The 25,328-nt window shown below is 34.4% G+C and overlaps 1 protein-coding gene across 1 annotated transcript; it reads left to right on the top strand.

The window, feature by feature from the left end:
- Window positions 1-209: 209 nt before the first annotated feature.
- On the top strand, window positions 210-24,917 carry LOC149223744 (sister chromatid cohesion protein PDS5 homolog A-like). Its single transcript, XM_089387985.1, has 29 exons — window positions 210-386; window positions 488-534; window positions 703-789; window positions 875-990; window positions 8,805-8,911; window positions 9,321-9,551; window positions 9,708-9,889; window positions 9,983-10,109; window positions 10,264-10,479; window positions 10,984-11,200; window positions 11,327-11,502; window positions 11,620-11,819; window positions 11,926-12,075; window positions 12,470-12,482; window positions 15,862-16,013; window positions 16,116-16,242; window positions 16,408-16,569; window positions 17,009-17,154; window positions 17,259-17,376; window positions 17,625-17,759; window positions 17,854-18,047; window positions 18,189-18,336; window positions 18,516-18,662; window positions 18,850-19,392; window positions 21,799-22,371; window positions 22,770-22,852; window positions 24,558-24,609; window positions 24,714-24,780; window positions 24,889-24,917. Exons 1-29 carry the CDS (start codon window positions 210-212, stop codon window positions 24,915-24,917), a joined length of 4,722 nt encoding a protein of 1,573 aa, XP_089244111.1.
- Window positions 24,918-25,328: the final 411 nt, after the last annotated feature.

Here is a 25,328-nt window from a genome sequence, read left to right as displayed (position 1 = left end):
TATAGTTTATGGTAAGAAGCAAATTTTGCAGAGTCCAGTAGGGTCTTTAAATGAATTTGTTGGATTACAAGCGTTGTGAGCAAACTGCAGAGGAAATGGGATTGATTTAAGCCAAAGGAGCGAAATTTTGCAGAGGATTTGAAAAAGGAACTCAATGCCTGGGCAGTTTGGAGAATCTGCCGGTGGAAACAAGCTTAAAATGTATTTTAATGGCGGAATTTGCAGAGGAGGGCAAGTTTGCCGGGTTTCTCTTGAACAGAGGCTCACCTAGTGAATTTACAGGTGGAATTTCAGGGGCTGGAGTGCATTTCAGTGTGAATTTGCAGAAGTTCAATCAATTTCAATGGAGAAACTACGGAAAAACAGGGTTTATGGGTCAACAGTGGGTAAATACCTATTTTTATGGCGCAGAGGGCAATTAGCAGGTACAGCTCGAGTTGCGGGATCAAGCTATGGAGCCAGATTCGCAAGGTGATGGACTGTGCAGGTTGGTGGCCGATTTGAACGTAAAATCGCATGCAAGCGGCTCCACAGGTGCAACAATAAAAAACAAACAAAATAGTCGTTTTCACGACTTTTTATTGAATTTTGGACATTTTAGTGCTTTTGGCGCTTTTCGGGGGTGACGTCAGCATGACATATTTTGGCGCATAGTGGGTACGGAAGATGACGTGGCAGTTGACGTGTATGGTGACGTGGCAGACGACATGTTGGTGGGGCGGTGACGTCAGTGGGTGACATGGCAGTACTGCAGAGGGGTGGGGGCCGACGTGGAGGCGACGTCATGGGGTGATAGGGACCTGACGTCATAGGGCAGGTGGCGGGCGGTTTTCGGTTTTCCCCGCACTGCTTTTGGCCCTGAGTGGTATTGCAGAGGGGGGCTCCGATCACGCTGGGAGATTGACGCATGGCAGGGGTATGACAGCAATACCGCCCATCCCCCGGACGCTAATCTTCGGCAGATCGGGGCATGCGATATTGCCGCCCACCGTTAGATTAAAGGCTCTGGATCGGACGGCGGACGGGAAGTTAAAGCTGCGGGGTTTCACAATGAAGGGGGCCCGCGCAATATTCAAACATTTTATAATATATGTGGGGCATAAAACTTAGGTTATATGGGTTTTATGTGTTCGGCGCCGGTGGTTATGGTTATTCATTTAATCAAATATCAAATGAAACCCAAAATATATAAGCGTGGAGGGTAATAAGGTATGGTTTATGTGTGAGGGGGTCAGTATGGTTATTAATTTAACCAGATGTTAAATTAATCCCAAGTATTTTGGACGCGGAAGGGCTAATACAAGTCCCAAATGAACTCAATATTCCCTGAACTCGGGTTATATGGCTATAGTGCCAAGGGGTGGGGATATTTACATTTTTTGGGTTGTTTTTATATAGTTTTTTTGTAGAATAGGGGTAGGGAAATGATTAAGGGAGCTAAAATAATAAAGTTAGATGTTAATATGGCTTTATGGAATGAAATTGCATGCACAGATGCTAAGTTTGTAAAGTGAAACTTAGGCATAAGAAAATGCAAGGAGTATGGAATGATCATTTTTACACAAGAAATGTGGCTTCTTTCCACTAAGTAAACTCAGAGTTCAACTTTGCATTTCTCATAAAATGAAGTGAAGTAGGACTATTGGGCAGATCCCAAGGTCCTTGAGGGGATGTTAATAAATGATTTTTGGGGGAATGAAAGGGGAAATTAGTCATGCTTCCACTGTCCTCCAACCAAATAACTGCCTTGGTATTTGTGTCACTAATGAGATAAATCTTTCTTGAAAAGACAAAAAGTGAGCACATACTTGCTTCTGCAACCTCAAACTGCCTACCCAGCATATACCTAGCATTTTTTCTTCCTTTTGATTAGGTGCTTTTTTCAACTTGCAAACCCTGATTGTCCTCTTTTCTTTTGACTGCCCTCTTATCTAAGTGTACCCTTATCTCCTCCAAGGGACCAGATTAAGCAGTTGGGCTCCTTAATTTCTCTACATATCTACTCATCTACCAAGCTTGAACTGTTTGGACAGATATTCATTCTCTATTCTACAACAACAAATTTAAATATGGCATGGCCCAGATTGAAATGTTGGGCCATCCATCAAGTGTGATAAACAACAATATTTGCACATTGTGAACCTGCAAATAAGATAGCAATGGCATTTTGGCTGGCCACTTTCTTGGTCTTTTGGTTTGGGGTTTATTTTCTTTTCTTTTTGTTGACCAATTTACTCTTTTTGCCCTTTGATTTTTCTTTTAGGGCATACCCTCTTTACATTTTTTAATTTTCTTCATTTCTTTACAAAATGTGGAACCTTTGCAGCATGAAAAGATGAACATATTTGGCACTTCCATATTCAATCATGAAAAGTGAAACCTATTGGTATAGGAACCTAACACTTTCTAATCCTAATTTTTTGTCCATTACTAATTCTCTAAACCACCTAGTTGATAACAAGAGGAAAGGATTCTATCAAATGCTTCCACATGATAGAATGCTTTGAATAATTCCTCATACATCTGTACCAATATTCCTTTCATTGATTTTACAAAATACTTTGATTTCATCACTCTTCCCTAGAGGGCATCATTGTTAATGAGCCTCCATACAATTTTGGCTACTAATGCCTTGGAAAAAAGAAAGATATTCTTGACACCCATCATCCTAAATATTTTTGAATAGCCACCTGACTCTTCTTTACAAGAGTAATGCTAGATTTTGTAAACCCAACCAAAGGAAATGGAGACTTACCTTCTTAATTTTGAACAAAATACCCTTAGGAAAAGAGGCGATGGAGGTTTACTAAAACAATATTCTCTCCAATACTAATTTGAGTAGAACCATATTCCACTATGTGGAAGGGATCTATTAACCCATAATGATATTCTCATCTCTACCTTATTGAGAGGATACCAACGATATACAACCCTATACCCATCAAGCTTAAGGGAAAAACATAAACATTTGAAATATGCAACCAAAACTTTTCACATGAAGGTAACAAAAATATCTTCAATTTGAATAGGAGAGGACACAAGCAAATCAAAATTTAACAAACACTATTCGTCATAATTGATTTCCATTCTAGTGAATTTGTAATAAAGGGATAACATATACTTGAGAGAAGAAATGTCCCTTAGTGGACCATTAGAAGAATACAACACATCATCTATGAATAGAACATGTGAAATAGCTTCACGAATAGATACTTAAACACCATTATAAGAACTACTACTCTTAGCAATACAAAAAATATTGCTCAAGGCCTAAACAACAATCATGAACAAAAAAGAGGATAGGGGGAATCCCTATTGCATCCCTTTTGAGGAAATTTTTTTTCTATAAGTGGAACCATTGATGAAAATAGAAAATGAAACAAATTGAATGCACCCCATAATCCAGTTAACAACCAAAAGATCAAAATCCATCCTTAACAAGAATATCAGGGGAAAATTCCATCGAACCCTATCATAGTCTTTCGAGAGATCAAGGTCAAGGATAACAATCTTCTTCTTACTATTCTTAATGGAATAAATTTCTACCTAAGAAATGACAATAGAATCATGGATTTGCATCTTCTACGAAAAATGAAATAGCTCTTTCAAGGTCACCTCACTCAACACTGGATTTAGGTGCCTCACAATGATCTTGCCCAACAAATTTTAAGCCACATTACAACATGAAATGGGCAGATAATCCCTAAAGGAAGACCCATCGTGCTTCTCAGGGATTAAAGAAATGTAAGTTGAATTGAACAAACCCAAAACCTTGCATGAAATTTGGCACTCCTTAATAGTATTAAGAAGACCCTTCTTTAAAAGCTCATAAAATCTTAAAAAAAAATTCCATTGGAAGCCCATATGGGCCAGATCACTCATCGCTCTACATACATGAGAGCCAAATGAAATTCAAACGCAGGAACCTACTCAATTAGATAAAGATTCATATCTTTCAAAATAATATAAGAGAATAAATTAATAACCTCTAGGATTTCCTAGATGATTTTTTTTTGGATCCTTGAATAGAGAACTAAAATGCCTATCCCCCTCCTTTGAAATGTCCAAAAAATATTGGACAAATCATTAAAAGAGTGACTTCATATTCCATATGGTGCTCAAAATTTCTTATTGCTAGCATATTGATGAAAAATTTAGTATGATTAGCTCCCTCCTTGATCCATATCACATGAATTTGCAACCTCCATTCCACTTCCTCCTTCTCCAATAAGGATTTCCTAAAGGCTTCCATACTTGGAAGTTATTCAATGTCAGTGGCCAAGAAAGTGTTAGAGAAATTTTCACTAAACAAAGTTGATATTTTTTCCTCCAGTTCCTTTAAATTAGCTTGTGATATGGCCTTAAAATATCTTTCTGAATTTTTAGTAACCACATGGATTATGGAGATATTACTTGTGAATTTACTTATAAACAAAAAGGATAAAGAGCAGCATAAATACACCAAAGTATCCTCCACCAATTTTCTTATAGAAATTTGACAGAAATTGTGACTGCTCAAGAAATCAAACTGAAATCAGGAGACACAAATTCTTCTCTACTAATCTGCAGAATGAAAATTACAATTTAGAACAACATGCATATACATGCAACAAGGAAAATTACAAGTACATAGTGATTTCTAGGGGAACCCAACTAGGAAAAACCCTTCGTCGCTTTGCATTAATTCAGATGAAAAGAGAAACAATTACAATGTCTTGCTCATATTCTTCTTTTTCTTGAATTTCTCTAGCTAACACTTAGCCAATTCAAGCCTCAACCAAGCCCTATTTCCTTGCACAACCTTGGAGGAATTAGCCCCTAAAAAATAGGATAATTCCCTATTTCCTTGTGTAATAGCTTGAGTAATTGATCACCTGCTCAGCGTAAAAGCATTGTAAACTCAACTATATACAAATATAAATACAAACATGCCTTTTCCTCCACCTTAACTAGGAAATTTGAATTCCATGCATGACTGTGTCTATTTTTAGTTGATTGACTAATTAAATGAGAGATCAATGAGTTAACAACAGTCTTAACTACTCAATTGACCTTCAACTGACTTAACTAATGGCTAGAGCTAAGTTAACTAAGTTCAACTAAAAATAACTCAACTAGATTGCTAAATCTTAGCAATCAATACATGCACAACTCTACTCTTAGCCTACAAACTCGAATTTACTCATCTAACTAGGAGACAAGGCCATGCCACTCTAGCTAACATAAATCCAAGTCATCCTGCTAATGTGGAAAATCAAATTACTGAATTTGAATAAGGTACAAGTCAAAATTGAGCCTTTTCTTGCTACAATTTCTAACAATTCTAAATCTTCCTCCAAAAACCAAGAATAACTGAAATTGAAAGGTGAAGAAGGTTAAATAGAGCTGAAATCAACTTGGATCCGAGAGGGCCACCCAAGGACACCATGAATTAAACACAAAATTATTAGACATACAATCCTCAGAGGCTAGAAATTGGTCTAACCTTCTCAAAATAACATCTTCATTGTACTAAAAATTCCTCCAAGTTGGGAGAACCTCATCGGCTCTATATTGACCAATAGATTACTTTCAAAAAAACTATTTTGAGGATCCAATCTAGGGTTAGACCCCCACACCTCCCTAACAAGGTAGATTTAGGTCACCTTCAACTTAGATATGGGGGACATATAAAACCTTGAAATTTTCAAATTGTACCATAAAGGAACCTTATCGACGTAAGGGCCATAAAAATTTAGCACAATAAACCTAAAATCATAAAAACTTTAATTTCAAAAGAAACCAATATGGTCAAGTTAAAAGAGGAAAAGGATGAAGAAATAAAATTTGGGATCCATCTCATAACCAACCCACTTAACATACCATTTGCATCTAAAGAAGCAAAAGACTAATTCTTTAAAAAATATTTCAAGAATAGATTGAGCATTACCACCTTTCTGCATAGTTTCCTAGAATAAAATAATATCCACTTTATGGCTCCAGATAAGATTTTTGGGAGCTAGCTAGTTGCACACCCCCCACCCCACAGACACAAAAAGAGAGCATGATCATGGTGAACCATTTTGAGAGATTATCCCACTCCAAGGGCCTAAAAAACAATGACTTTCTTGCTTTATTTTAATGTATTGCAATATTCTCTATTGGGTTTTAGCAAGTGGCACTTACACCCTACATGATTAGATAAAGGAGGATTAGGTCTAGGTCTTGTTTGGAGGAGTAATCCTCCTTGAGCTTGACTCTTGAACAATGGCATAACATTTCTAGGAAAATCCATTATGAGGCAATGGGAAGGCTAGTCAACCCCTCTTTCATTGGAACAACAAATATTTCAACAAAAAACCAAATCATTTTAAGAGGGGAGGAAGCTAGAGGTGAATCCAAGCATGCTATGGACAGAGAGACCAACAATGGCTCAAAATCCATAGAATTTCTCCACGAGTATAAGAAACATTAAGAGCACAAGAAAAATTCGAAGAATTAAAAATAGGTGGGGACTTACCAACATAATAGTTGACACCAAATGACTTATCATTTGTATCAACACCATTGTCCTCAACCAGGAAAGCTCCCACATCTTTCCTTCCTAAAACCAAAACCAAATCCTACTCCTCAATTTTAAAGCAATCCTTAGAAATTTTAATCTATTATTTTTTCTTTGAGACGGATGGAAGGGACACCTTCAAGCATTGGTTGTGTAGTTCATGGCATCCAAAACATAAAAAGGGAGACTTCCAATGATCAATTTTATACTTCCAAAGAGAGTTTTTGCACACCAATTCTACTTACGGAAACAAACCTTTTCTAAGGTTCACATTGACCAAAACCTAGCCCCATCATCTATCAAGAATTAAAGCCCAATCAGGGTCCAAACCCACAAAATGAACTAATTTTTTACCTAAGGTTTCCAACTCCATCTCAAAACACAATATCAGAGGAATACCCAAGACAATTGCATACACCTGCTTGATGGCCATAAGAGCACTAACAAGGTCAAATTCCATTGACCAACTCTAAATAAATAACCTAGATGACCTTTAAGATCAATCCTTCTCCATAATTCTCCAATAATTTGCCTACAATTTAAACATAAAACAAAGCCATCATCTAAGCATAACATGAAAAGTTGGAGAATAACTAACCACGATAGCCCAATTGAGGGAGGAGCCATCTCTTTGGTGCAACTTCATGAACCAGATTTCCATATAGTCTCTCCACCAAAGCTATATCCATGAGGAAGGGAATTTCAATGAAACTAATTTCTTTTCCTACCACCATAAAACTCTTCCCTACCTTTTTCCATAATACACTTTCTGCTAACTCTCACACCAAAGTTATGGCTGGAGTCCACATGATCTTTGTGATTTTTAGGAATCTCACCTTCAACCTACAACTTCAAAGGCGATAAATTAGGCATAGAGGGAGAAGGATTCACAAGGGAAATTCCATTACCAAATCAAGAAAAATCCATCATACACATTAGACTTCTTAGCGCTGGATACACACCCAGTTGGAGGAATCGACAAAATTGTTGGTGAGCCGTGTGTCCATTCCTTGAAAACTCCTCGTCCTTTCGATGATTTCATAGGGATGTTTTGCGTAAAATTTGACTAGAACTTGAAGGAACAACATGGATATAGGTTATCCCCATAATCAACCACATCCAACTCCATGCTAGAAACGGGTAGATGGAGGCTCGATAAAATGGAAAAGGAAATCGAAAAAAGATAAAGGGCTCACTACACCTCATAGACCTGATTGTTAGGGAAACATTCATATGCCATAGGACCGGACCTAAGCCCTAAACATTAGAATCTAGGCCTCACCATAAAAATAAACCACTTCATTCTAAGATGTTTATTTGAATTTAGTCTCTTTATATTCATTATTCAAAACTTATAAATATTAAATCAACTTTTAAGTGGTCGCCACTTATATTTAATTTAATAAACATAACCTCCTTGAGCTCATCATTATATTCCCCATAATAATATTAAACTAAAAATTAACACAAATTAAACATATTAAAAAATAAAACTCATTTGGAAAATCAATATAATATAATAAATATGATAAAATAAAAATAATATTTTTTCAACAGTAATAAAGTAGAGAATTCTACTTCTAGTAACACCAGATACAACTATTCATAAATGCCACTAATATGCCAGTTACAACATGTTTAGTAAGACTTGAATAGACACAACTCTAAACGAATTGCTAACCAAACCACTCAATCAAACTAAGATACTTTAATAAAAAAATATAATTTATATTATAATTTGTGAATTTGTTCACACGCCTAATAATCCGGGCAGAACCACCTGCAAAAGTCTACCCATCGGCTTATCAGATAAAACCTAACCCAAAAACGTTACCTTTAAACTTACGTTTTTAAATAATTTAAATTTATTATTAAAAATTAAAACAATAATCTATTGAAACGCGAGACGACCCCCAAAAGGAAAATGAAAAGCCAAAATTATTATTATATTAATAGAACTTAATACACATCTCCCTTTAATAATCCAGATTGAGTTAGGGAAAGATCACCAAATAATGATCGAAAATTAGTAAAACAGTTGACATTTTATTAGTTTAGACAAGCCCTAATCATTCTCCGCTTAGGCCGAACCCCAAACATTCCGGTTTTAATGTATAAGTATTTAAATCCGGAACTACAAATCCGATTTTAATGTATAAGTATTTAAATCCGACTCCATTCTTAGGGCAGTGATCTATATATATACGAACGAAAGCTAAAGAGTGATACGGTTCTGTGTTCTGTCTTTAGGTAACTATTACAGGTGAAATTTACGGGCTCAGCTTTGGTTTAATTTCTGCAGACGGAAGGTTCAGCTATTGGTATTTTTTACTCAGCGGCATAGGCATTGAAAGTTCGAATCTCATTAAGGTATATTGACGAAACTGGACCTTACCGTAGGCAACCTCGATGGCTATGCTCCTCGCGAGGAAACTGTGCGAAATTAGCATGAGATTCGACAAAACTCAACTCCCCAAAACTGAATTACTAGAGACTTTGAAGGTAAGTTTTCTTTCCACTATTTACTACTGCATTAGAAAGATTGAATTGAAACTTTTATACAAGATTCACAGTCCAGTTATTAGAATACTATTAGAATGGAGTTAAATCAACCTATTATCTTGTTACTTTTAATTTTTTTGTATTCATCCCCTTATTTTGGTGTCTATTTGTGGCTTCAGAAATGGAGATCCTCTTTTATGTGCAGGCATTTGTCATGCATTTGTGTCCTATATAGTTTTCATTTTTCCATTATAATGTATAAATTTGTGGACTACAGGACACTGCTGCGTGTTTGGCTGAAGTTGATGAGCCAATTAACAACAGTACCAATGAGACATTGCGTCTATTAACAACAGTACCAATGAAAGCATTAATTAAGCCAGAGATTTTCGAACACGATGATAATGAAGTGAGGCCTTTGGTGGCTACCTGCATCAGTGAAATCATGAGGATTACAACACCAGAATATAGAATATCAGAATTTATATACACTGATGATGATTTAGTGGTATTATTTAATTCCTTCACTCTTCAGAACAATTCATTATACATATTTGTTCGAAGCTTTTAAATCATCAAATAGATACATGGCTTTACTGAAATGTCGAAAGTTGTTGAGGGTTTTTCATTTCTTTCTTATTAATCACAATTTTTTTTTATGCAGAAAATTTTTAAGCGATTTCTTACAATGTTTCGTGAATTACAAGATATTCACAGTGCTTCCTTTGGAAGAAAGGCCATAATTCTAGAAAACCTTGCAAAATCTCACCTATCTGTTCGTATCTTGAATCTTCAATGTGATGACCTAATCTTGGAAGTGTTTCAAATCTTCTTCTACGAAGCCATGTATGAATTGTTCTGATTTTATTGTTTTACCATTACGCTTACTTTCATAGTCAGTTGCTGCAATTAATAAATGTATCTGATCTGTCTTTTCAGAGAAGACCATTCAGAAAATATCTTAAGAGCAATGGAAACAATTTTGACTGAAATTCTCAATGAAAGCAACAACATTTCTGAGGAATTATTATCAATCTTATTAAACACTTTAAAAGGAGAAAGTGAGGTATGTGCTACTTATTTTAGTATCTGTTCATTGCAATGTAATCTAGGATGGTTTTCTGTTACGTTCCTTTTTACCCTTTTGTTTTTCTTTTTCTTTTAAAGGCAGTATCACGGCCTATGAAATATTTCTAAGGTTCTCTGCTTTGTCGTTGCAGAATATATCTTCAGCTGCTCATAAACTAGCTATGAATGTCATGAAGTCTGTGGCAATCAAGATTGAGCCAAATCTCACTCTCTTTCTCACGTCTATCTTTGAAAATGATCTGCACCACTATCTTCTGCACAACTATAAGGAGATCATTTTTAACATTTATCAGTGTGCACCCGAGATATTTCGCTCAATTATTGCAAATTTGACTCTGGAGGTTCAGGTTCGTATGCGTTAAATAAATTTTGAGTTATTGTTGTAGTGATTAAATGAATTAGGCATTTTTTTTGTTATTTTAATATAATTTTTTCAAGGAATTTGATTAGGGTTTTGTGTTATTCAAATAATGTCTCTTTTTCTGTTCATTATAATTGTAATTCAGATCAAGGAAGATTAGGATTTTGAAATGCATACCTTTTATATTTTTCACAAATCAAATGTTTTATTTGTTGGTTTTCCTAATAAGGATTTTTATGAATAAGTTTTTCCTATTATGATCCCTTCATGATTTGTAAAATAAATCTGAATATTATAAATATTATATTTACTTAAAACTTACATCATAGTATTGTTATTGGAGAAATTTGGTTTTTTTAATTGTTTCCATTTTGGTAATGGGAAAAGTTGTTTTTTTATTATTATTAAATATCTCTCATTGTATAGCTACATAGGTATAATATAAGTGCAATCTTGTTACTAGAGATTTGATAAAGAATAATTGGTGCAGTCTCAACTATCAGATGTAAGAGAAAGTTCATTAAAGCTTCTTGGGAGTATCTTTGCACTTCCATGTGATGATCTTGCCAAAGAATTTCAACCACTTCTCTCGGAGCTTTTAAAGAGATTTAAAAACAACTCAGTGGACATTCGATTAGGGGCTGTGAAATGTGCACAAAAAAGTATTTTGTCAAATCCACTTAGGGCTGAATCATCTGGCATAATCGGTGAGCAGAACAATTACAAGCCTTGAGCTTTGGTCATGTTTTACACCTTGAGCTTTGGTCATGTTTTATGTTGGTATTTTGTGATGAATTTCTATTTTACTGACTGTTTATTATGACATACCTCAGCTGCTTTGAGTGATCTATTGTTGGATTCTCAAGAGACTATTCAGAAGCAAGTTATTGATCTATTGTTGGATTCTGACGAGACTATTCAGAAGCAAGTTATTGGAGCAATTTGCGATGTAAAATCTATTCCCTCAAAGATTGTTAGACAATTGGGGGATCACCTTCATGACCAAACGGTATTTTTTTTATGATTTATATCTATCTATCTATCTATCTATATATATTTGCACGCTTTTAGTAGATAATTCCTTTAGATCTTGTTTGTTAACTCATTTCTTTGGAGATTATTGCAGGTTTCACTACAAAAGTACACATTGGAAAGACTTCTTGAAGTTTACAGAAATTATTGTTGGGATTGTTTGAATGGCTTAGTTGGTAACTTTGAGTTGGCTTGGATTCCTGCCAAAATTATAGGATTTTGTCATGACAAGGATTTCAAGTGCAATTATTTAGAAATTATGGAAGATAAAATAGACTTTAACATGTCCACAAGGTATGTGAATTAGTCTCTGTATTTTTGACTTGTTCGTGATATTTAAGTGCATATTGTTAATTGTGCAAGAAAAATACAATCATTTAATTTGGTTAATTGTGGGCAGGTCTCATGCAGTGGATATCCTTTTCTCTACATCACTTTTCCCTTCTGATCTTCCACTTTCAGAAAAAGTAAAACAATGGATTGCAATGTTTTCTCACTTTGAGAAATCAGACATTAAGGCTTTTGAGGAAGTTCTAAACCAAAAGAAAATGTAAGTATTGTATTGTAATAGTGGATAATTTGTTAGAAAATCATATGTTGATTTTAGTTAAATGCAATTAGGAAATGCTACTTTGTTGCTTTTTAATTTTTTTATTAGGCATGCATGTCTCTTATGAGATGTTTGATAATTTATGGACATTATTATTGTATCTTTATTTTTTATCAACATTTTTATTATAAATATTTCTTTTCAAGAAAAAATTTAGTAAGTTTTGCCAATGATTTCAGGTTGCAAGAAATAATGCAGAAATTTCTATTATGGAAAGAAAAAAAAAAGGTATTTGTCTTAAAATTTCTGTTGAAGGTTTATTCATTAATATTTATTATTGTCAAATTTAAATGGAATATAAATAATCATATTTGAATCATTTTTTGGTTGTCAGGAAAAAGATACAAGTGAGTCGAATATTCTTAGTTGCTTTAGGATTATTTCAGGGTCCAATCATATTCCCAAAATAGTGGAGGACTTTATAATTTTGTGTCAAGGAAAATACAACAATATTTGGAAGACACTATCAAGTTTACTTGATTCCAATTTGACTTTTGTTCAAGGGAAATCAACTCTAGTAAGTATTTAATTTTCCATGTTTAATGATAATTTGGGTTTTTAGCTGCAATTATTTTTGTTACATGATTTGTGCAATCTTAAATTTATGCCCATCTTGAAAATGGGAGATCCTTTCTAAGGTTGTCCAAAAAAAGTTCTTGTTCATTTTTCTCACAATTCTCTTGATCTTTATAGGATGACTTGCTTAAACAATTTGGTGACACACATCCTCAATATCAATTGATGAAGGCATTTGCCATAAGGTGTTCTTATTTTCTTTTTGGCAAAGAGCACGTCAAAGAAATGCTTAAAGAGATTTCAAGGATTACAAGAGGTGGGAAAGACAAAATTGTTCATTCAAGCATGAACTTGCTTATGGTGAGAGAATTCTACTTTTTTGTAAAGTGCTTTTTAGTAATATTTTCCGTTCTAGATATATCAAATTTTCGAGTCATTTAACTCCAATCAAATTAAATTTTGGAGAATATATATATATATATATATATATATATATATCTTTCTGGAGTATTGTTTTTTTAATAGGATGTTCTCCATTTCTTTCTACATAGTTTTATTTTTATGCAATGATTATGTTTTTTTCCATTTTTTCAAGCTTTAACTCTTAGTGTGGATGAGACTATTGAAAATTTCAATGGAAAGGAAGGATTTTTTTGCTTTAGGTGGTGCCTTTCAAGGCAATGAATGTCACTTTTATTAATGACTTCAGTTACTGTGGTGTTCCAACAAAATCCAAAGCCTTGTCTTATAACATACTAACTAGAAAATTAGACATGGAATATTTTTTTTGTAATTTTAAAATTGTAATAGTGTATATATATATATATATATATATATATATATATATATATATATATAGATTATGTTACTTTATTTAGTAAAAAGATAGAGTGAAATGTAATCAACTTTAAGGATTAATTGAGATTAATCTTAATACTTTATATATAAAATGTTAAGTATCACTATTTGAGTACTATAGATCTACATATATATTATATATTTTATAAATATATTATTTTGTATATACTATATACAATTTCACATTGTTGTGAGTATTTGTTGTTTCTAGAAGCTTTAGATTAAGTTCTATTTTAGGAAGGGTTCCTTTTGAGCTGTGATGTATGCATGGGAGAGTGGTTGCTTCAAATGGTTATTTTGAAAAATTTTGTTGCCAATTCTCTCATGTCTAGGTTCTACCTAGAACTAGCTCAAGGTGTTCATAACAAAGCATATGTTTGGCCTCATGTTAACCAATTACATCAACATACCAATTAATCACTAGTACATAGATGGATCTATCAATTTGGTGTAGGAGCTTCTTAACTTATTCAAGTTAGTTTTTGACATATTAATCATTATGAGTTTAGTTCAAAAAATGAATATCAAAATCTATTTTAGCACCAGATCTGTTCATTGATATTGAAGAGGATTACCACTATTTTTTCTTATGTCTCCCACTAGAACAAATTATCATAACTTGTTTCACTCCACGAATTGGTTGACATTTTCCACACCAAGGAAAGTGTCAATGTGAAGGATCTCTATTACATACTTTCCTTGACCAAGGAAGACTTCGTCAGGTTTCTTCCATACTTCTAGCCCCTGATTGTTGATTGCTTCTTGCACTGGTAAATCACCATCTTGTCACATAGTTATCAATATGAGCATACCATGCTCTTAGAGCATGCTTGAGTCCATACAAGTCCGTTTTCAACCTGCAAACATGATACTCCTTTCCATATAACTTAAATCCTTGATATTTCTCTATATTCACCTCTCCCTCAATCATGCCATTGAGGAAAGTAGTTTTTACATCCACGTGGTGTAGATCCCATCCTGTAAAAGTAGCAAGTGAGATGATGGATCTAATGGAGGTGTACCTAGCAAGCAACTTGAGAAAAAGTCTCATCATAGTCTTCTCCCTATTTTTAGGAGAATCCTCTTGTCACGGACTATGCCTTGTATTTTTCAATATATCCACTTGGAAGTTACCTTGGAAAGATTACCTAAACACCATTCTTCATGATTGATTGGTACTCTTTATTCATTTCCTTTGTTGAGTAGTTGCTTCTTCATATGTCGAAGGTTCTTCATCAATGATTTTTGTCATGATATATGCATAGTTGGAGAAACTTTTAGGTTTTTCACCTCTCTAGATGTGTCATGAGGAGTTTCTTGTCCTTTTACCTCTTCCAATGTGGATCTAAGCCATGTTGGTCTCTTACTTCAATAAATCATTTAGGAGAGCAATTTGATATTAAAATTACAATATAGGGTCACAAGCAAAGACAATTAAGAAAGAAAGAAATAAAATTACCTTAGTAAATCATTTAGGAGAGCAATTTGATACTAAAATTACAATAGAGTCAAAAGCAAAGACAATTAAGAAAGAAAGAAATAAAATTACTTCACTAAATTATTTAGCTAAAGAAACCATTCTAAATTAAAGGAACAATCATTACGGATCATAGAAGAATATGAACATTCTTCTGATGAAGAATTAAGCAAAGCATTTAATGAATCTATTGTAGATGGAAATGCATTCAAAATAATATGCCAAAACTTAGACAATCCAACCAATTTCTTAGATATAAAAAGAGTAAAATAACAAGTAATCATATCTACTGATATTAAAGTAAAAGGATATAAAGGCTATTCATTATTAGATGCTCAAATTGATATTAGTTCAATCATGTATTAGGCAAAAACAAGCTATTCTCCAATTTATTTGGGAACCAATAATAGTCAAGCTTAGAGCTATAATTATAAAAGTCTTAAAAATAAATATGTATGCACCAAATTTCCTTATTAATAGATGACCAATTTTACCTCATTACTTTATTTGAATAAAATATAATATTCTAATTGACATTTGGTTGGTCAAGATTTTGACCATAAATACCCCATTTACTATTCTTAAAAATTATGTTCAACAAACCATAGGTAGAAATCAAAAAAACATCTCATACATAATAAAGGTCTACTTCATTATCGAAGGTTTCACTTTCTTTCGCCTTTATTAATCCAAAATTTATATTTTTAATGAGATTCTACTAACACATCCACTTTACTATATTGCAGCTTGTTGCACTTTTTAATCTCATTAACTTATTTGGGTCATATATGAAAATTAATTTCATTCTTCTTTTTTCTATCTCATCTTTATTTCAATTATCTATTTTATATCTAATTGTAACTTCGCAAGTTCAGATTTTTGCTAGGTTCTTCCCTTCAATATTTGATGGAGCAGTAATCGATATGCTTTATCTACTTGAAGAGGATAATGATGATGTTAAAGAGGGAGTAGTGCATATCTTGGCCATAATTGGTGGTAAAATCAATGAAAAGATCGCTGAGAATAGGTAAGTTGAACAATTGGCCTAAACTTTGTGAATAATATATTTTTTAATTAGAGGCTTACACTCTGATTGTTTTCATGTACATATAACTGGTTTGGCATCCAGCCATGTAAATATACTGCTTGAAAAATTATGCTTAAAGGGTACTCGAAAGCAGGCCATGTATGCAGTGCAAGCTATTGCTGCAATACAAGAGGATTCTGGACATAAGACATTTAAAGGGTTGTGCTTGGTGGGTTGCATCGCAAAATTTTTGCATATCTATATATTGTGTGTAGACATTTCTAGGTGTTGCCTAGCTTTATGCTTTGATTTGAATTTTTTTAAAGCTTTGTTACTTGAACATTAACTGGAATATGCTTTTCTTACCTGGTTTGTTAATTCATTCAACGCACAGGCACTTGTCCATAAGTTGGAGTTAACCGATGAACATCTGGCAACGGTACTGCAATCCCTGGGTTGCATTGCTCAAACTGCAATTGCGATTTTTGAGACTCGGGAGGACACCGTCATTAAGTTTATTTGTAGTAAACTTCTTCCGGGGAATATGAAAACACAAGTTTGTGCATTGTTGTTTGTTCTTTTTATATGGATTGCAGATTGTGAAAATATTTTGAAATTTCATAGATAATAATTTGGCTAAACATTGAACCATTTTTAGTGAGTTAAATAATTAATTAACGTGCGATCTATCAAATTTTCCCAGAATCTACATTTAGATAATATTCTCACGTTCTCGTGAAATTGGTTATCATGGAATTAGTTAACACATTACTATGTATGCCTCTCCAGATTGCCACTGACATGTCCGAGACAGGGTGCAATGGCAGAAGTAAAGATTGTTTTTTAAAGGTTCATTGACATGCTAATTTTCATGTTTATATGTGCTAAAAATGCATTCTCCATGTTTATTTTTATTGGGACTATTTTTTCTTTATTTCTTTGATTTTTTTTATTTTATATGGGAGCTAAGAATGTATTGTCTATGTTTATTTCAGATATGCGGTCTTAAAGCAATTGTGAAAATTTATTTAGCATACAAAGATGATGCTCATTTAAGAAGACCAAGCTCAAAGCTCAATCTGTTTGAGGTGCTTAGAAAGCTAATTACTAAAGGAGAAATATCAGAGGAAGCCCAATCAAGGTACATGCGATACAAGGCTTTCCTTAATGCTTTCCACGGCCAGCATAATGATCTATAATATGGCTACTTTTCTCACTCTTTAAAACGATTCTACTTGTTGCCAGCCACGTCGACAAATCTCACATGAGGCTTGCTGCTGCAAAGGCAGTTTTGCGGCTTTCCAGGCGCTGGGACAGTGATATAAGTCCTCAGCTTTTTAATTTGACGCTGCGAACTGTACAGGTTAGCGCTAACGCTTTAAAGATTATTTTTCCATTTGTGTCTATTAGAGTAACGGGTCATTTATTCATATGTTAATGTAGAATATAGTTTGTCTCAAATTGATTTCTTTTTTTCAATTTAACCACAAGAAGTTGGTTGCAGCAACTACATTGTTTGATTAATTAATATCTTATACTGGATGGATTGGAGTCATCAATAGTTTCACTGAAGTACACACATAATTTCTATGTTTTATGTCTTGGCTTCAGGGCATTGACCCTTATGTGAAGAATCAATTTCTTGCTAAGGTTCATAAATACCTAAAGGATAAAAATCTCCACCATAAATATGCATGTGCTTTTGTACTCAGCACAGATGGACGAACTCAGCATGATAATTTAGAGGTAGGGGTTGAAACTTGTTACTTGTATTAAGTTATTAACACAGTTTTCATTTGCTGGTAGGCTATATATTCTGATTCTGGTCTCATTTTTGCAGGCCACACGTTACCTGGCTGAATTTTTTGAGACACGTCGAGGTACCCGGGTATCCTCTTTGCAATCACATTGCAACTCATGTAGAGGTTCTCCACAATGTGTTCTCAGTTATTTGATATGTGCTATGGCACACAATCCTGAGTTTTATGCTTCCAATGAAAGCTTACATGCAAAAGCATTTGATCTAGCTTGCCGGTATGCTTTTATTATATTTCTCATCCACTTTTCTTCTGGATCAAATATCTCAGGGTTATCTTCCTAAGTAGCAGTCTTTGACCAATTTTCTGAATCTACGTGAGTTTTTCCATATAAATATAAGATCAACTTGTTTTGCAGGCAGTTGCAATTTTTTGTTTCAGTAATACTCAGTGAAGATCGAGGTACAACAGAAGGAAATAAAATGGATACTATTCTTTTGATAATGTCAGTGTTTCAGACCATTAGACAAAATTTGGGAGAAGCAGCTGATAAAGCAAAGTCCAAGGTGATTGGATATTTTTATGTTTGCAGTTGATCATTCGCTAGACTCTATTCTGGTTACCTTGTTTGGTGTATTTGAATTTTCTTCATGTTATGTCCTTATTTGTCTTATCTCTATGCCAGTGAAGATTTCAAATTTCAGTAATTTTTTAGTAAGTGTTTGGAAAGTTTCAACATTTGCAGATCCTCTGTACTTTGTGCGATCTTGGTCTTTCGATCACAAAGGACTTTAAACGCAGTCAGCCCAACACACAAAGTAAAGGAAAACCAAAATCACTCCCAAGATGGTACAAGAAGACTTTAGAAAGGAGTGCAGATGGCCATCTAGAGGTATGCTTTTTTGTGAAACATGTTTGTAATATGTGAAATCCAAGAATCTCAGGTTCATACGCTTCTAACTTTATCTTTGTAATAATGACGTTAATCATTGAATATTTTTCTACTAGACATACTCAAATATCGAAATCCCCTTTCACTATAATTATGAACTCATTATTCTTTTTCTGCTTGGTTTCAGGGGAATTCCACTGCAAGTTTAGTTAACAGGAGTCCAGACAAGAATGGCCCCGGAGATGAGGAAAACTTGGAGGTAGTGGAACCCTCAGAACAGCATGGGGACAAATCACAAGGTGCAGTAGTCGTCCTGAATGAAGTTATTCCTGCTGCAGATCATATCATGAGCACTCCTCCAGTAGCAACAATCATTCCCAAAAGAAATCAAGGGAAAAGAAAACGAGGCATGCCTGGCCAGCACTCACAGAGTGCAGCGAGAGGTATGTCTGAAGAACCACAGAAAGAATCATCCTGCAAGGTGGAGCGAAAAGGAAAGGGGAAAACTATGGTTGCTGACATTAATTTGGCCTCTCCCGATGTAGAAAAGATAGAATCGTCTAAGAGGAAGAGAGGACGTCCCAGGAAAGAACCACCTGACATTTCTTCTCAAGGTCAGCATCAAGGGATGCTGGAGATGTCAGTCAGGGGATTGGATGATGACGGAAAGAACCAGAAAGGGGCTCCAAGAAAGAGCTTAAAGAGAAAAAGCATCCCTGGAGAGCAGGAGGTAATCATTTTATTCTATTTTTAATGAAAGTATTTGCTTCTCACTGTTATTTGTTTCTCTTGATACAACTGATAAGAGTTGTTTACTTTTATTAACGGATAAAAATGGCTAAATCATACACAGTTGCAGCAGAAATAAAAATATATTAAGCACAAATGGTGCATGTGTAAACACACTCACACACCGATTACATTCAGATCACTCTATTAAATAGAGTTTTTGAGATCCAACTTATTCCTAATTTAGAGAGAGTGGTTGAGAGAAACAAACCAATTTCTCAAATATGGAATGTAAGCATTAATTCCAACATCCCCCTTAATGATTACATTACATGAAAATAACAAAATAATCAAGCTTATCAGTAGATGCTCCATCAAGTTGCCTCATAACCCTTGGAAAGGTGTAGTTGGCAAGTTGGATTCCCGAGTTCTTTTCCTCAACTCCCGAATGAAGGACCCCCGAAGTCAATTACTGGACAGCATTCCAATCTGTCGCATAACCTCATTAGGAAACCACTTCCATGTCTACCACTAATGAGGGATCCTTCCCTAGATCCGCAACTGCCATACTATCTGGACAACCATCCATATTGAGCCTTAATGCTACTTGATCTTTAAGTACTGGCATCAGACACATAGTTGAACTGCTGGTTATTTTTAAAAGAGTTCAATAGGTATACTCTCTTCATTAAATTCATCACGGAATTCAATTGGTACTCAACTTTGGTGTGGTTATATTTGCTGATTCTTTCCCTTTTAACACATCACTAGCACAACTTCTGCAATTCCACGCTGTATGCCCAATTTTCTTGCAATAGTAGCATTCATTGTCACCTTTGTTTGCATTTTTCTTTCTCATCCTTGACTTTGTCCACAAGGCATTTTCTACATGAGAGTTCCCTTCGGTATCCTCTGGTTTCAGTCGTTTTTCCTCCCCGAGAAGTGCTGCAATTGTCTCTTGCAATGTTTGTGTAGATATTTGACTCAAAGTAAAAACAACATTACTATAACTTGAAGGAAGACTATTTAATAATACAGCTTTAGCATCTTCATCCTCCACCTTTGTCCCAGCTTCACCTAATTGTCTTAAAAGATACATTAAATTATTTATATGAGTGGACATAGATGTCTCCTCATTCATTTTAAGACTAAATAATTGCAGCTTTAGGGAAAATTTTGCATTTGTAGATTTTACACCAAACAATTGAGCCAAATGTTCCCATATTTCCTTTGATGTTTTAGTAAGATCTACATGATGTAATTGTGAATCAGAAAGAGCAAGTCCAATAATAGACTTAGCTTTGTCATCTCTATTTTTCCATTCAAATAACTCTTTGGCATCTGTAGGTGCTGCTTCTGAACCATTCACTATTCCCCACAAGCTTTTATTCATTAATTGCAGTTGTATTTTTACTTTCCATAAGGGAAAATTCAAACCACTGAATTTGTCTAACACCATAAACTCCATGATAAAAGAGAATACCTTTTCTAAAAATGGAGAGGAAAATCCTGTTGAGAAAAAAAAAATGAATTTACAGGCTTGAGAAAGACCGTGCGTTCCTCACCTCTTTCGATCAGATTCCAAACATGGATTCCCTGTGAAACATGACCGGGTGACCGATCCCCACCGGGTAGTTGGAAACAAAACAAATAGCTTGCTAATCACAAAGCCAGCCACGATGGGCACTGTATTCATATCGACAGATCCCTAAATATCACAATTCTTAAACCATCATATCCTGAAACAATGGCTGATTTCAGAAGTTAAACCCTCGATTTGGCTGAATTCAGAGTTCTACAGATTTAGAGAGATTAATTGAAATGAGCTATGAACCCTTTTCGTAGTCATTTCACCCCAGCGCAACGACTCTCTCCGATCTCACTATTATACGCTCTAAGCTCAGCTCAGGGACCGTAAAAACAAGCTACCGCTGCTCCACACTAGTCTGCACATCGCAACTATGATTTTCCTTCAGCACAATGGATCCAAATGCACCTCCTCACAACACAGGATCAGATCTTAGCAGCTCCGATACCATGATAAAAATGGCTAAATCATACACAGTTGCAGCAGAAATACAAATATATTAAGCACAAATGGTGCATGTGTAAACACACTCACACACGGATTACATTCAGATCACTCTATTAAATAGAGTTTTTGAGATCCAACTTATTCCTAATTTAGAGAGAGTGGTTGAGAGAATTTCTCAACCATCACAAACCAATTTCTCAAATATGGAATGTAAGCATTAATTCCAAGAATCTCAGGTTCAGACGCTTCTAACTTTATCCTTATAATAATGGCATTAATCATTGAATATTTTTCTATTAGACATACTAAAATATTAAAATCCCCTTTAATTATAATTATGAACTCATTATTTCTTTTTCTGCCTGGTTTCAGGGGAATTCCGCTGCAAGTTTAGTTAACAGGAGTCCAGACAAGAATGGCCCCGGAGATGAGGAAAACTTGGAGGTAGTGGAACCCTCAGAACAGCATGGGGACAAATCACAAGGTGCAGTAGTCGTCCTGAATGAAGTTATTCCTGCTGCAGATCATATCATGAGCACTCCTCCAGTAGCAACAATCATTCCCAAAAGAAATCAAGGGAAAAGAAAACGAGGCATGCCTGGCCAGCACTCACAGAGTGCAGCGAGAGGTATGTCTGAAGAACTACAGTTGCAGCAGGATGATCAACATTCCACACAGAAAGAATCATCCTGCAAGGTGGAGCAAAAAGGAAAGAGGAAAATTATGGTTGCTGACATTAATTTGGCCTCTCCCGATGTAGAAAAGATAGAATCGTCTAAGAGGAAGAGAGGACGTCCCAGGAAAGAACCACCTGTCCTTTCTTCTCAAGGTCAGCATCAAGGGATGCTGGAGATGTCAGGCAGGGGATTGGATGATGACGGAAAGAACCAGAAAGGGGATCCAAGAAAGAGCTTAAGGAGAAAAAGCATCCCTGGAGAGCAGGAGGTAATCATTTTATTCTATTTTTAATGAAATTATTTGCTTCTCACTGTTATTTGTTTCTTTTGATACAACTGATAATAGTTGTTTACTTTTATGAACCCCATATCATATGTTCTTTGTTATGATAATGTTGTTAGAATTCTGAGATTGTTATGTATATTGCGTAAATTGTTTGAAGACACTGATACTTAATCCTATGGCTTTTTAAGACCACCATCATTTATAGTCTCCTTTGGTAAAGTGTAACTACGCTTTAGTAGACTTCGTGTAATGTGCAAGGAACCAATTATTAGCTATACGACAACTGGAACTACATGCTATAACACTAATATAAGTTTCGGGAATGCTTTGGAAACCATGCCTCTTGGTATGAGCTATATAGTGCTTCTTTTGTTTTGCAGAATGTTTCTCCGAAACTGGAGACGGAAATTGGAGAAGAGTTGGTTGGGCGTAGAATAAAGGTTTGGTGGCCACAGGATAAAAAGTAAGTAGATTTTTTTTTCTTCTGATTTTATTCCAATCTTATTCTTAATATTTTAAGAAATTGCTTTTGAGAAATTGCTTTTTGAATGGTTTTGATGGCAAATTGGAGTATAAATGTACTTTATTCCCTTATATTTTATAATAAAAAGTTTCATGAAAATAATTATGGAAATTGGAGTATAAATGTACTTTATTCCCTTATATTTTATAATAAAAAGTTTCATGAAAATAATCCATAATTTAGGGTAAGAATTAAATGAAAATAATCTATAAATTTAGGTTTTACTATCCATTAGGTATTTATTTATCTATCCTGGTTGCTAAATTCTTCTCTCAATCTATCACTCATTCTCAATCTATCACTCATTTTCTGTCATGGTGATGGGTCCCCTTTGGGGTTCGGGACATCAAAATGATGAACATAGTACTGTGAATAATCAGGGTCACATTTTTCCAAAAAATAATCAATGTCCACCATTCAACTAGTCATATAATGGTAAGGGTCATCTCCTACAAACACACAGTGTCCTATCTAGAAATCATCTAGCATATGGTCAAGCCTCTTTTTTACCCTATACCTTCTTTTCTTTTTTATTTTTGATCATAAGGTTTGGCTTTGGAAGAGAGTAAAGTGTCTACTTGACGCATACATTTTACAATTCCCCATTATGTTTCTGCTTAAGAATCTCTAATTTCTTGAGGGTTTAAGTTTGAAAATTATTCTTGTGCTATCTCAAGGATTAAAGGTTCATCATGCTTTTCCTTCCTTTTCTTGGGAACAATCATCTCTTCAAAAGAAAAGGGAAGAAAATGCAAGTCCTCATATTGATCTTCTATTGATGTCCTTGAATTTTTGGAAGGATATCCATCCATAAATTCCCTTTAAATATCAAATATGTGATTATTAGTCTCCTTGATGTCTTCCACATAGTATCTTATGATAGGTTCTATATAAAGTATAAATGGTTTTCCATCAAAAATTTGTATGATGCCATATGATAGATCCATTTGCAAATTCCCAGTTATCATGGTTGACCATTTTCTTGATAAGAGCATGCCCTAGGCATCAAGGACATCTATGACAACAAAAATCACAAGAATAGTAATGTTAAGGCTAGCTTCCAATCAAACCTTGAAATCTTTGATAGACTTTGAACCAAAACCACAAACATTTCCATAAGGTCTTGCAGTATGAAATTTTATTGGTTCATCAACTTCAAGGGCATCACATTAGCAAAGGAACCAAAATCAAGTAAACAATTATGTAGAATTAAATTGTTCTCACTAAAGAAGGGAGGAAAGGTGCGTGTCCACCATTTATTTTATCATAGTGCATATTTTGTAAGATAATTGGAGGATCCTCAAGTTATTTGTCAATATTGAAAAAGAAAATTATTTGACCTACTTGAATTTCAAATTTGGTCAATTCAAGAAAAGGTACAAGAGCATTTACCTTAGTGAGTGCATTTCCTAAATCACCATTAAAGTAGAATCACTATCCTTTTGGGTCAAATCTGGTTTGGGTTATTGCTAAAAGGTAAATATGTTCTAGTCCCATTTTTTGGTGAGGCATCATTGTTGTTTTCCTTTGGATTTTTGTTGTTGTTTATTTCTCCTAGTATATTACAACTCCTTAAACCTATCCCATGCTTTTATAATAGTTTAGGTAATTAAATGTTTGACAACTAACAAGTTAATTTGTGCAGGTTTTATGAGGGAGTTGTGGAGTCATATGATTCTAAATCCAAAAGGCACAAAGTAAAGCCCAAGAGCTTCTCCTTCTTTAAAATTTTCAAGTATGAAATAACATTGCATTTTGTTTTATGTATGACAAATTGTTGATTTAAATTTTCATTTTGTAGGTGGCTTATAGTGATGGGGATGAGGAAAACCTAAGAATGGCGAAGCAACGTTATGAATTTATTGATGGTAACCCCATGCCTATGGAAGTTTTTCCATAATTATTAATTATTTTTATACAAAAAATATTACTAGTTGGTGGGTTTCTAATTAATTTTTTTTTCCTTTTTTTTGTAGGTGATGAGGGTAATAGTCAGAAGTGCTAAATCAATTGAGTATGTGTCAAATATGTTTTTATTAAAATGAGGGTATAAATTTGATGGCACTCCCAACCGTCAAGTAAATATTTTATGACGGGTTTCCATTCCCACTTGGACTTCCATTCGCACTAAATTGAGCCACAGGTAGGGGACTAATTAAATGCACAATTCAAAATCATTTATTTCCCAATTGTTTAGTTTATACAAATATTATTCTAATTAATTTGAATTTGAATGTGTTATATTACAGTACCAGATTATGGGGGCTTACTTTGCGTAGTGGAACTCACATAAGAGTTCTAGAAGTGATACTCTCTAGACTCGATCATAGATAATTTGTATATTTTTAGGCCCATTTCATAGGGCACATTCATATGTGATACAAACCTTTTATACTTTCATACATGGACAATTTAT

Source organism: Pinus tabuliformis, chromosome Q (genome assembly GCF_031772625.1).
Source record: "Pinus tabuliformis cultivar Carrire ecotype Pingquan chromosome Q, CPIR1, whole genome shotgun sequence".
NCBI classification, from domain to species: Eukaryota; Viridiplantae; Streptophyta; class Pinopsida; order Pinales; family Pinaceae; genus Pinus; species Pinus tabuliformis.
Note: the sequence above shows the minus strand (reverse complement) of the source record. Positions and strands in the feature narration are given on the sequence as shown.

Excerpts from the sequence above, each read along its gene's own strand:
- LOC149223744 (XM_089387985.1), top strand. The coding sequence starts at position 210 with ATGGCGGAATTTGCAGAGGAGGGCAAGTTTGCCGGGTTTCTCTTGAAC. Across the intron at positions 790-874 it reads CGTGGAGGCGACGTCATGGG|AGGGGGGCTCCGATCACGCT; the intron begins GTGATAGGGACC and ends GTGGTATTGCAG. Across the intron at positions 991-8,804 it reads ATGCGATATTGCCGCCCACC|GTGAAATTTACGGGCTCAGC; the intron begins GTTAGATTAAAG and ends TAACTATTACAG.